This window comes from Pantherophis guttatus, chromosome 2 (genome assembly GCF_059756535.1).
Source record: "Pantherophis guttatus breed Tessera chromosome 2, ASM5975653v1, whole genome shotgun sequence".
NCBI lineage: Eukaryota > Metazoa > Chordata > Lepidosauria > Squamata > Colubridae > Pantherophis > Pantherophis guttatus.
Window position 1 is genome coordinate 277,491,121 of NC_142064.1, and position 13,815 is coordinate 277,504,935.

A 13,815-nucleotide genomic window follows, 5' to 3' on the forward strand; every position below is an offset into this window, starting at 1 on the left:
TTTGTAGATATGGGAGCACCATGGATGTAAAGTCAATTTTTATAACCCCCTATTGTCCAATGAACACATCGCTTAACAAAATTAATAAGGATTTATTAACAAATAGCGTGGATTTCAAGAACTATTTCCAGTTATGAAATATTATTAGTGGGTAGGTCCGCAGGGAAGGTGGGGAAAGCAGGCAGGGCCGCAGGCGCCACATGGGAGGCAGCAGGGAAGGCAGGCAAGCAGGCTGGGCCATGGGAGCCATGTGGGAGGTAAGTGGGCAAGAAGTAAAGGAAGACTCACCAGGCAAAGATCAGCTGGGCCGTGAGGCCGAGGCAAGTGAGGGAACCAGAGAGCAGCAGCAGCTATGCCATGGGCATGACTCTAGGTGAGCGGCCTAGGCAGGCAAGGTGAGATAAGGAGTGACTGGGAGGGGAGGGGAGGGGTGGGCCAGCCAGTGGTGCGATTAGCCAGTTTTCCAAACTGCACAAAAATTTAAAAACCGGTTCACCCAAACCAATCCGAACCAGCTGAATCCTACCTCTGGATAGAGGGAGTTGAAATTGCAAGAACTGGGTGAGAGCGACCATGTCATACTGGAATTCAACATAATGCTAACACAAGCAATAGAACATAATGATAACGATATTGCTCAAACCATTTGATTTTGTCTCTTTTCATTCCTGCAGATTCCCAGGTGGAGCAACATTTCGCCCCCATCGGAAGCCGTTCTCGTGATGAGAGCAAATGGGTTGACTCAGAATTTCTGGAGCCGCAAAAAAGTGCTGATTGAGAAACCAAAGAATCTGCTTTTCATCCAGACAGACAAACCAATCTACAGAGCGGGACAGCAAGGTAAAGGGCGACTCCAGTGGGAAACCTGCTCCTGAAATTCTTGCTTTTCTAACCCTTTCAAGCCCTTATCATTGCAATTTTTACAGGTTTTATTTTACAAATTTAAATTTTACATTTCTCAGCCAGACAATTGTTAAGCGAGTCGCACCAGCTTTTACGACCTTTCTTCCCTTGGTTGTTAAGCAAATCACTGCATTTGTGAAGTGATTTGTGCAGTTGTGAAGCGAATCTGGCTTCCTCTGTTGATCCCGTTTTCGGAAGCCGGCTAGTAAGATTGCAAATGGTGATCACATGATTCCCGGATGCTTGTAACCATGGTGGGATTCAAATAATTTAACAACCTGTTCTCTACTCTAATGACCAGCTGAGTAGGTGTGGCTGAGTGGTCATGTGACTGGGTGGGCATGGCCAACTTGAAATTTCTCCTTAGTCCAACTCAGAATAAAATAGCACAATAAAATAGCACTGTTCCAGTATTTAGAATAGAATAGAATAGAATAGAATAGAATAGAATAGAATAGAATAGAATAGAATAGAATAGAATAGAATGCAACGCAACGCAACGCAACGCAACGCAACGCAATACAATACAATAACAATAGTTGGAAGGGATCTTAGAGGTCTTCTAGTCCAGCCCCCTGATTAGGCAGGAAACCCTACACCACTTCAGAAAAATGGTTATCCAATCTCTTCTTTAAAAATTCCAGTGTTGGAGCATCCACAACTTCTGGAGGCAAATTGTTCCACTGATTAATTGTTCTAACTGTCAGGACATTTGAAGGGCTCCTGCAAAAATGAGGGGGTCGATCTATTTTCCAAAGCACCAAACGTCACAACAAGAAACAATGGATGGAACCAATCAAGGAGAGAAGCAACCTAGAACTAAAGAGAAATTTCCTGACAGTTAAAACAATTAATTGGTGGAACAACTTGCCTCCAGAAGTTGTGGGTGCTCCCACACTCGAAGTTCTTAAGAAGAGATTGGACAACCATTTGTCTGAAACGGTATAGGTCCATGCTGGCGAACATATGGCATGCATGCCAGAAGTGGTATGCAGAACCCTCTCTGTTGACACGTCTGCCGTTGCCCCAGTTCAGCTTTCTGCAGGTTTCTTTCGTGAGCTTCTGTTTCCCTGCAAACGACGAAACAGAAACTCACAAAAGAAAAAGGTCTTACCTCTTGCCACACTGCCAGTGTTGGAATGCCCCGCCTCCTGCTGGCCAGCTGGCCTTCAGGTCTCTGCTGCGCATGTGCACGAGTATGTCCGTGCATGCATGTTCGCATATTGCTCATGCGTGTGCATGTTCACTTGCATGTGCGCACATGCACACGTGCAGTTTGGGCACTCGGTGTCTAAAAGATTCGCCATCACTGGTATAGGTTTTCCTGCCTAAGCAGTGGATTGGGCTAGAAGACCTCCAAGGTCGCTTCCAACTTCTATTCTATTCTATTCTATTCTATTCTATTCTATTCTATTCTATTCTATTCTATTCTATTCTATTCTATTCTATTCTTTAAATGCAGAGCAATTTAATTGAAAGAAACACATTTGAAAATGAGGGAAGAACGATGTCTCTTTTTGCTAACTTAAAACTAAACATGAATTGAAAAATTAAGGGGTTGACTTAGCATAGCGGCCGCACATGCAAATACGATCAAGATATGAGAAAGATGTAAAAATGTATGGTTTCTATAAAGAACCAATAGAACTAGATCAGATACTAGCAGGGACAGATGAAAAATTAATTTAAAAAATGTAATTTATTGAGCTATTCTGTAGGAGCCTGTAGTCTGCTATGTGTAGGACTGTTTCCTTATCTTGGATGGCAAACCTCAGATAAGGAAGGTTACTCACATGTAGGCGCCAGGAAATGGCATTAAGACCCTAACTCTATAAACAAGAGGAACAGGAGGAAAGGAAGTGGGATGTGTGTTAACCCTAAATAACATTATAAGTGCTTAAGCTAAGCAGTAATGGTTAACCAAAGACTCTAGTTACCTGGAAGATTCTGTAGCCAATGAGATGCTGCCAAGTACACTGTAACTTGAAAGTAACAAACTATATAATGTCACTATGTAAGACAATAAAATGACCACATACATCCTCAACTTTTGTGTGTGTGGTCACTACACTATTTATTGAGCATCAAAATGGAAGAAGAACAAGTAAAAGAAACAATGATAGTATGGGCCAAACTTACTATAGATAAATGGTAGATAAATGGCAGAAACTGTGGGATAGAAACTATAAATTAACAATGTCAACTGCATATAAGGAAAATTTATATAAAATGTTTTATAGATGGCATTTACCACCAACAAGAATGGCAAAGTTGTTTAAAAACATGTCCGCCAAATGTTGGAAATGGAATCAGATACCGGGTTCGTACTATCATATATATATATTTTAATTTGATTTATATGCCGCCCTTCTCCGGAGACTCAGGGTGGCTTACAATGCGTTAAGCAATAGCCTTCATACTTTTGTATATTTTGTATATGTGGTCGACATGTCCAAAGGCAAAAAAAAAAAAAAAATACTGGGCAAAAATACATACATGGTTAGAAAAAAATGGTAAAGCAACATATAGATCTAAAAAAATATTCTTGTTGGGTATCTTACCAGAAAAGTACAATAAAAGGAATACATATTTAATTTTACATGTATAAACAGCAGCGAGAGTTGTTTTTGCACAACAGTGGGAAAATGAAGAGAGCCCTACAGATAAAAGCGTAATAAAAAAATATCAGAATGCGCAGAGATGGATAGATTAACACTTAAAAAGGAAAAGGAAGAAACAGAATATTTTTTAACATGGGATTCGTTTTACCAATGGTTAGCTAACAGAAACAGAAGTTAGAAATTTAAAAGTTTAAGAGAATCATTAATTATACAATGAAAGTTAATTAGTATGGATAGGCAAATATTATGTGATTATTATCAGTGCTATGAATCTTATTGTTATCATTACTTATTATTCTCAAAATTAACTGTACCCAGACAACACACTGTTCATGTAGATACTGAATTTTACACACACACACCCCACACACACATATATATAAGATAGAGATAGACAGACAGACAGACACAATGGATGGAAACTAACCAAAGAGAGAAGCAACCTAGGACTAAGGAGAGATTTCCTAAGGGTGACACCCATCAACCAGTGGAATAGCTTGCCTTCAGAAGTTGAAACATAGAAACACCATTGCAACCCTATTTCACATTAATAAAATCAATTCTGCTAATTAGAATGTATATTTAAAAAGACATAAAAACTCTTGACAAGAAACTCCTGCTCAGTATTAACATTAACATCCCTGGGCTAATCCTGTCAAGTATCTATTTTAATTTTTGGGGCTGTACTGGCTGCATTCCTGCAGTTTTCTTATCACAAGTAAGTATTTGCCTGTTAAATGGTTCTTGGCTGTCTGCCGAGCGCTATTAACTGAAAGGAGAGAGAAGGGGGAAAAAAACCTCTCTTGCATTTTATTTTCCCCGCCTGAGTTTTAAAGGGCCTAGAATTTTTCTGCTGAGGAAATGGCTATGTGGTTATTTCTTCTTTCCGCGCGCCCCCCCTTCCTTTGATTAATTACAAATGAGCAGGAAGGTCTGAGGTGTGTGTGAGCTACTGGAATCGTTGGGTAGGTGGACAGGCAGCCTTGATTATTCAGCAGGTTCACAGAACTCTAGTTAAGAACTGGTTCTCCTGAACAGGTGCGAACCGGCTGAATCCCACCACTGCTTGTAACTATTGTAAATTCATGCAAGTTCCCAAGTGTCCAAATTTGGATCGTGTGATCATAAAGAGTCTATGATGGTCAGAAGGATCAGTGTAAGCAACTTTTTTCAACAGCACTGAAAAAAGTGACTTATGACCATTTTTCACAATTACAACCTTTGCAGCCTTCCCATAATCCTATTATCATAATTTAGACACTTGGCAACTGACTCATATTTCTGACAGTTGCACTGTCCCAGAGTCATGTGATCACTTTTTGGGACTTTCTGATGAGCAAATTCAAAGCCAGATTCATTTAAGAACCAAGTTACTAACTTGTCAACTGCAGCAGTTCACTGAGGAGAGAAAAGTCATAAAATGAGGCAAAACTCATTTAACAAATGTCTCACTGAACAATGTAAATTTTGGGCTGTTGTGGTCGTAAGTCGAGGACTACTTATACGTAACCTGGAGAGGAACCCATAATCATTTTCCAACACTATCTACTGAGTGGAATAGAGCCAGGATAGGCATAACCACTTGACTTCTTCAGGGTCAGGAATCCTCCTTGTTCTTCTCTGGTTGGCTGGACCCTGCAGTTCATCAAGGAAAAGAGACAAACCAGAGTGTCTCCAGAGAAGGGCAACCAAAGGGAAGGAGGATAAAAATATCTATGATAAATGATTGGAGATAGTGGGTATGCTCTTCACCTTGGAGCAGAGACGATTATATGGAGGTCTGACGGCAGTCATCATGTATGTCTTAGCTGCTCAATTTTGGGGGAATTGAGCAATTTCTAGGAGACATGAAACAATGGTCTAAATGTCAGAAAAGTGCATTATGATTGGACATCAGAAAAAAAATGTCTTAATGGAGCTGGATGGCCTTGACTACTCAGGAGGAAGGATTGGCGGAAGGATTTAAACAAAAGCTGGATGGCCACCTACTAGGAATGCTGCAGCAGTTTATTACTGCCCTGGGCAGGGGTCGGACTAATGTTTTTCAACTGTAGCAACTTGAATACGTGTAGACTTCAATTCCCAGAATTCCACAGCGAGCACGGAATCTTCTGGAAAGATCCCATGGCTGGCCAGGGAATTCTGGGAGCTGAAGTCCACACGTCTTCAAATTGTCAAGTACGAGAAAACACTGGACTGCAGTAAATGATCTCCAAGATCCCTTCTATATTTTAATATTTGTACATTCAGTGGCTACTTTCCCCACATATTCTCCCTCTTGTCTTTTGCAGTTCAGTTTCGCATTGTCTCCATGGATAAAGATTTCCGTCCCACGAAGAAGAAGGTAAATTTTGAGGGGTACTAAGACAGACAGAGATGGTGGCATCTCCGTGCGAAAACATTCAATTCATGCTCTCCTCTGGGTCAATTCCCCTCCAGGGGAATTGTATGGAGCCCTCCCTCCTCACATATAACATTGAACTCAGTGTGTGTGTGGAGATACCCCTGGATGAAAACTAGTGAAGACTGATGAAGTAATTGCAGATTTTGGATTAGTGCTAAGCTTAAATCTACTCTTAATCATGAAAACGGGCTGGGTGATCTTGTGGCTAGGCATTGCCAGCCAACCAACCTCACAGGGTGGTTGTTATGGGTGTGTGTGTCGGAATTCTAAGAGTAGTTCCTTGAGGTAAGGCAAGATCAAATAAATACATATCAAAATGATAATGCAGTATAAAAGAATCTCCCATATCCCTTTTTTTATCTATTTACTCTTTTTCTCTATCCTCATGTTCGCTTCTTGGTGTCTCTGATATTCCTGTGTTTTGTTTTGTTTTTTTGTCTCCACAGTTTCCATTTGTGTACATCCAGGTACGTGCTGAAAGATCATAGCAGTGCCAGCTCCATGGCTGATTGGACCTCATTGTTCTCTGGATGGGAGGCCACCAGGAAATATGAGGGCTACAGGCTCTTGGGAAATCAGAATGAGCAACCATTTCCAGATCGTTGTCCAGAAAATGACACAAGGAGATCTCTTGGTGGCGAGAGAGAGAGATTTTTAAAGTAGCTAATATCAAGTCCCGTTTCACTTTGTTAAGAATGGGGCTATTTTACAGAGTCCCTTAAAGTAGCAAACTTAATTCTGTTGGGATATGAGGGATATTTTGTCTTTGACAGGTCCATTCTTATCTTCTTTACTAGGAATGGGGCTGAATGAGAGCCCTTTCCTTGCATTTGATCACAGAAACAGTAGCATCGATCAAGAAATCAATTAAAGACATGAATCAACTTCCTGCATAAAGTAGTTCATAAGTTTAGTGCTATTTCTGGGCTGCAATTCTTCAAGGTGTCCACTAGATGGCATCAGAATGGTGAGCCACTCAGTGAACACATTCCTTCCATCTAGTGGTTCTCTGGAGTAAGGCAGTGCTATCTGGCAACCAGCCGAGAGGCTTGTTTTGTTTCACTCCTTTCTTTCTTAAATTAGTTGCTCTAAAGTTAAGTGTTCAAGGAACTATGTCCCAGCCTCCTTCAGCTTGTACAATCTGAGCTCGAACATTCCTTTGTCTAATGGTAGAGCCTTCTTGCTAAAAGCAATAGCACTTAGATTTATATACCGCTTCACAGTGCTTTACCGGCCTCTCTAAGCGGGTTACAGTCAGCATATTGCTCCCAACGATCTGGGTCCTCATTTTACCGACCTCAGAAGGATGTAAGGCTAAGTCAACCTTGAGCCTGGTGAGGTTCAAACTGCCAAATTGCAGTCAGCTAGCAGTCAGCAGAAGTAGCCTGCAGGACTGTATTCTAACCACTGCGCCACCACGACTCTAAAACCTACAGCCACCATCTCCAAATTGAAACCTTCAGAAAATTAGGGAGTACAACTCTCTGAATTTCCAGCCAGCACAGCAATTGTCCTTGCTGGGTGCAGATCCTGAGAGTTTAAGCCCAAAATATATGTGGGCCTCTGGAAGGCTGTCATATCCAAATATACTGCGAATAGCACTCAGAGAATGGGATTGTAGGGCTACTTTGTCTGGGTCATGAACCACTCATTCTAGAACAATTCTGGTTTATGGACAAACTTCGGAACTTGCTATCTTGTTCTTTCCAGGATCCCCAAAAGAACCGGGTGTTCCAGTGGAGAGATGTGGAGGTTCCATTGGGCATAATCCAGCTTTCCTATTCTCTGTCTTCCGATCCCCTCTTGGGCACCTACAAAGTGGTGGTAGAGAAAGACTCCACAAAAGTTGCAGAAGACAGCTTTGATGTGGAAGAATATGGTAAGGAGATCCAGTTTGCCCTTCTTTTCTTTCTTCCCCCTCCCTTCCTGCTTCCTTTCTCCCTCCTCTTTCCTTCCTTCCTCCCTCCCTCTTCTGTCCCTTTAACCAACCAACCAACCTTCCTTCCTTCCTTCTTTCCTATTCTGTCTTGTTGAATTAAGGTTTATTTGTCCCAATGAAGTTGTAGCAGCTTAATCTGCACACTGAAGATTTAAATGCCTCTTCATGTTGAGCTGGTAGGTTTAAAAAACATTCCTCCTAGAACATTTATATTTAGGATTATTTTTAATGATGAAAAAAGCAGGATGGAAATGGAAGTAAGTACCATATTTTCGGAGTATAAGATGCATTACCACCACCACCCCCCGCCAAGTGGGTGGAAATGTCTGTGCATTTTATACAGTAAATATTGCAGCGGTGGGTGGTGGTGCAGTGCCGATCAGCTGTTCTAGAATGGGCAGTGGTGGACAACGGGCCATGGAGGAATTGGTGGCGAATGGCCGGTGGCGAACAGGCTGCGTTGAAGAGGCGCTGCCGCAGAATGGACAGCAAATGGGCCGTGGGGAACAGCCGGCGGCGGCGAACAGGCAGTGGTGAACGAGCCAGATGAATATCGGATGGATGCTGGGAGGCAGAGGCAGATTTTTTTTTTCTTGTTTTCCTCCCCAAAAGCTAGGTGCCTCTTATAGTCCGAAAAATTCGGGGAGGAAGGAAGGAAGGAGGGAGAAGAAAGAAAGGAAGAATGGAGGGAAGGAAGAAAGGAAGGAGGAATTAAAGAAAGGAGGAGGGAGAGAATGAATGGATGAATGAATAAATGAATAAATATTTGGCAATGAGGGATTTAGCAGGCCAATGAGGGATTTAGCAGACCTTATAATTCTGTTTATTTTGTTTAATTCAGTGGTGGGTTCCTCCCAGTTCGGCCCGGTTCCACCGAGCCGGTAGCGGTGACGATATGATGTCACCGAACCGGTTCTGCCCCCCCCCCCCGCATTATTCTTACCTTTTATTTGGCCCCACTCTCAATCTATTGCTGCCTCCTGAGTCCCAGCTGATCGGCTAGAAGGAAAAAAACTGTTTAAACTCTTGCCGCAGGACTTCAAAGGGCCGCCCTATAGCTGATCAGTGGTAAAAGGCAGTTTGGTGGTAGACCGGTGCCTCCAAAAGCAAATGAGTAGACTGGTGCCTGCAAAAATAAATGGGTAGACCAGTGCCTCCAAAAACAAATGAGTAGACCGGTGCCTCCAACAATAAATGGGTAAGCCGGTGCCTCCAAAAACAAATAAGTAGACCGGTACAGCTCTGGAAGCAGTTAAAAGCCTGGTAGACCAGTACCTCTGCTAAATCCTAAAGAATTGTCACATGACCATCAAGCCACGCCCACAAAATAAGTCACGCCCACAGAACCTCTTATTAAAAAAATTTAGAACCCACCCCTGGTTTAATTGTAAGGCTCACTTTCTCCAACAGATTTAACACTGATCTGGTTACCCAGCAAAATTAACCCATTTTCTGAGATTAGAGATAATGATTTACCAGCTAATTACATACAGATCACAGGTGAATAGGGAGTCTCTGGGTCAGGAAGTTAATATTTTCATGACTTTCTTTTCTTCCCTTTCCTCTTTCTAGTTCTGCCCAAATTTGAGGTTTTGGTGAAGGCCCCGAAGCTCATCCAGGTTGTGACTAAGGAAATAGAAGTCAGTGTGTGTGGCAGGTACGTGATGCTCATCTATTCTCCCTTTCCCATTGTGAGCAGAAGGTGCAGGAGTTTCCTGGTGTGTTCTGACCCAGCCTTCGCAAGTAATGATAGGCTGCTTACTCATGAGTAAAACAAACCCCTTTCCAAAACAGGGCAGGAACAGTAACAAAAAACAAACGGAATTAGTCCCAACAAAGCTGGCTCTGGCCAAGGAATCCGAATTGCTTGTTGTATACTAGAAAACGAACAGTTGTCTGTGACGACCGGTCACTCCCAAAGCCTTCCTATTTATTTCCCAGCCAGGGAAGGACTGGCTAGTGTTGTCAGCTTTTTCCGGCATATTGCTTTCTTTGCTCTCCTCTCCTTTCTTCCCTTACTCATCGTGTAAGACAGCTGCCTCTCCACCTAGGGGATGACGGAAGGCCCTGGCTCTGCCTCTGATGCCATTTCCTTATCAGAGGCTTCCAAAGGCTCCGAAGCTAGCCCAGTCTCTCCCTCAACCTCCTCCTCGTCTGACTCTGCTGCTAGCTCTGCTGGCAGCCGACGGGCCACAACAGCCTCCTCCTCGTCTGACTCTGCTGCTAGCTCTGCTGGCAGCCGACGGGCCACAACAGCCTCCTCCTCGTCTGACTCTGCTGCTAGCTCTGCTGGCAGCCGACGGGCCACAAGAGCCTCCTCCTCGTCTGACTCTGCTGCTAGCTCTGCTGGCAGCCGACGGGCCACAATAGCCTCCTCCTCGTCTGACTCTGCTGCTAGCTCTGCTGGCAGCCGACGGGCCACAACAGCCTCCTCCTCGTCTGACTCTGCTGCTAGCTCTGCTGGCAGCCGACGGGCCACAACAGCAGAAGAAAGGGAGGATGGAAAATCTGCTCCTGTTTGGGTTTTGCTCACTTCTTGGTAATATCATCATAATAGTGATGATGATGGTAATAATTTACTTCCTTCTGAAGGAAATCGGAGCAACATGATAAAAACATATTTCATAAGAAATAACAAGGTACAATAACCCATAGATAGAAATAAATATACCTGGAGGCTCTGGAGGTAATAAACCTAATAGATAAATATTAATGAAGCTGGTGAGAGAGGAAGTATAACAGTAATAAGCAGAGTTCCCTTTAAGGCAATCTAGTCCCATCAGGCTGTTATTATGAAAGGCTGGGTGAACAAGGGTTGTTTAAACAAATAGAGCAGAAACAAGCAGAAAGAAAAAAAAATCCTGGCTGCAAGATTTGCTCTTTAAAAGTATCGGGAAATGGCCCAGAGTCATACTGGTCTGAGATGATGGATAAATGGCAAAAATAACATATACAATATACCCATATTTTTCGGAGTATAAGACGCCCTGGAATATAAGATGCACCTTAGTTTTTGGGGAGGAAAATAGGGGGAAAAAAATTCTGCCTACCAGGTATTCATCTGGTTAATGTCCTTAGCCTGGTCAGCTTCGGCACATTAGTTCACTCACTGGTTTTGAGGTTGCGGCTGATTGGGGCTAAAAACAGCTTCAAAAGCACAGCTGATCGTCAGAGGGAGCCCCAGTGACTAAAGCAGGCAAAGCACGAAAGGGGTGAGAGAAGGCAGCAGCTGTTCCGGGTAGCCATTTTGGGCACCGTGCGCGTTTTCAGCCTCTAAACGTGTTGCATTTTCGGGCGGTGATGTGCTTTGGCAATCCCCACAGCCTTGAAGGGCTCTCAAACAGAGCGTTTAGAGGCTGAAAATGTGATGTGCGGAGCCCAAAACACAAGCCATTCTCGGTGGCAATCTCTGCAGCCAGGAAGAGGATGTGCAGAGGCCGCTGGGTGGGGGCCAGCAGGTGGGCGAGGTTACATTCACAGTATAAGACCCACCCAAATTTTCAGACTCTTTTAGGAGGGAAAAAGTGCGTCTTATACTCTGAAAAATACGGTAATATAAAATCAATGATAAACTGACCTAATTAAAAAAAAATGATAACTAATTATGAAAGAAAGAAAACCAAACTTAGATATATATGAGCCATATAAATTAAAATAATATTTTTTAAAAAATAGCCAAATATATGTGTCCCAGGATAATGTTGCAGGATCCAATCTGAGTTGGTCATCGGAACCAGAGGTTCAGTCTTCCGAGTTTCGAAGTTGTGCTGCTCCATCCTCAGGGAACTACTTCTCTGCAGAATGTGTGCAACGGGCTGTTCTATGCATAGTATTTATGTAGTGCCTAGTTCTGTGTGGCTCTTTGTTGTTAATTGTGGATATTGACATCTGGCTATTAAGTTTTTGGTTGTTGTTTCCCTGGCTATTAAGTCTTTGGTTATTATTTCCCTTAATTAATTAATTAATTAATTAATTAATTATAATTAATTAATTATTATTATTATTTTTTATTGAAAAAGTTTTTCAAATACAAATTTTTCCCCCTTTCCCCCCCATTCCCTAACCCCCCCTCCCCCTCCCCTCCCCCCATGGCTTCTGCAAGATGAAATCCAAATTAATATCACATTATATAATACTTTACCACCCTTTTACACCACCCCCTATGTGCTAAACATTTCTTTCTAACATTATTATTATGTCCCCCGCATACTATACGTTTCAAACAACATTCGGCTATGAAACTATATAATAAATCCTAATTTGGCATTTATTCTACTCATTTATTTTATTTTTTATTTTATTTTATTTATTTGATTTGTATACCGCCCTACTCCCGAAGGACTCAGGGCGGTGAACAGCCAACAATAAAATACATAAATACACAAAATTTAAAAACCCGATAAAATCAAATTAAACTTTTTGGCCCAGACAAATTAAAATACCCCAATAATTTAAAAACAGATTAAAATTTACATATTTAAAAAGGGAAGAGATCAGGCCAAGCCCGCTTGATGGAATAAAAAGGTCTTCACAGCACGGCGGAAGGAGCGCAGATCCGGGATCCTCCGTATCTCCGGGGGGAGCTCATTCCAGATGGTAGGTGCCCCCACAGAGAAGGCTCTCCCCCTAGGGGCCGCCAGTCGACACTGTTTGGCTGACGGCACCCGGAGGAGTCCCTCTCTATGAGAGCGTACTGTCCGGTGGGAGGCTATTGGTGGTAGTAGGCGGTCCCGTAAATAACCAGGCCCTAAGCCATGGAGCGCTTTAAAGGTGGTAACCAAAACCTTGAAGCGCACCCGGAAGACCACCGGGAGCCAGTGCAGCTCGCGCAGGAGAGGTGTTACATGGGAGCGCCATGTCGCTCCCATTACCACCCGCGCGGCCACACTCTGCGCCAGTTGGAGCCTCCGGGTGCTCCTCAAAGGGAGCCCCATGTAGAGAGCATTACAATAGTCCAGGCGGGAGGTGACGAGGGCATGAGTGACCGTGCGTAACGAGTCCCGATCCACGCCCCAAACGTATATCTCTTAACTCAAATCTTTTAAGTATATTAATATCGAAACATAACATCCCTTTTCCTGAACTAAGCAATCAGTAACATTACCTATCACCTTGTACCATATCAATTTTATTTCACTCACTATCCTACAGGTCTACCATACATAATATATTTAATATCCTTATTCTTCTGCCCATATCACTAAAAGATATTTCCATATATAAATAAAACCCTCAAATGACTTTAAATTTGTATTCCATATAGTATCTTCTGTAATGTCTTTCAACTAGATTGTTAATTCCATCGACCATGTTAGGGTAACATAATTATTATTAATTGTTGTTTCTAAACAACAACCAATGACTTAATATCTGTCTATCAATACCCCAATTAGCAACAAAAAGCCACACATAACTGGGCACCATATAAATACTATGCATTCTGGAGAGAGAGAGAGGGGAAGGAGAGGGAGAGAGGGACTAACCCAAGTGACTAACTCAGATTGATCTTCTTTCTCTATGCAACCACCTCGCTATTTGTGTTTTTGTTCCCATTGGTGGGTTCTGATTCCAGGTACACCTATGGGAAACCTGTGCCTGGCCTGGTGAAACTGAGCTTCTGCCGGCATCCCGAACGACTGCCTTTCCAGTGTAATAGTGGTAAAAGTATGTGTAAAGAATTTGAAGGCAAGGTAAGGGCCAGCAAGTTTCCAGAGCTGGGATATCTTTGTAGACCTATTTTAAACCTAATTTTTTGCTGTTTTTTTTTTCTTTTAAATGGGGATTATATTTTCTTGAATCATTCTGACAAACAGTAGGGAGGGTGATCATACAGACAACTGATTGTTGAGACAATTGAAAATGGTTCAGACAATTGAAAATAATGCTCACTCTATTGAAACTGTATGGGAAAAGTTAGCAAAAAGAGACATCATTCTTCCCTCATTTTC

At 42.5% G+C, this 13,815-nt stretch overlaps 1 protein-coding gene across 1 annotated transcript in view; it reads left to right on the forward strand.

Annotated features, from left to right (window-relative positions):
* Positions 1–13,815, forward strand: part of LOC117670021 (pregnancy zone protein-like) — an 82,290-nt gene that overhangs the window by 16,380 nt on the left and 52,095 nt on the right. Inside the window, exons 3-8 of the mRNA XM_034424876.3 lie at positions 675–840; positions 5,816–5,868; positions 6,375–6,395; positions 7,639–7,807; positions 9,440–9,524; positions 13,440–13,557. Coding sequence (XP_034280767.2) covers positions 675–840; positions 5,816–5,868; positions 6,375–6,395; positions 7,639–7,807; positions 9,440–9,524; positions 13,440–13,557 — 612 coding nt within the window. The remainder of the gene's footprint in view (positions 1–674; positions 841–5,815; positions 5,869–6,374; positions 6,396–7,638; positions 7,808–9,439; positions 9,525–13,439; positions 13,558–13,815) is intronic.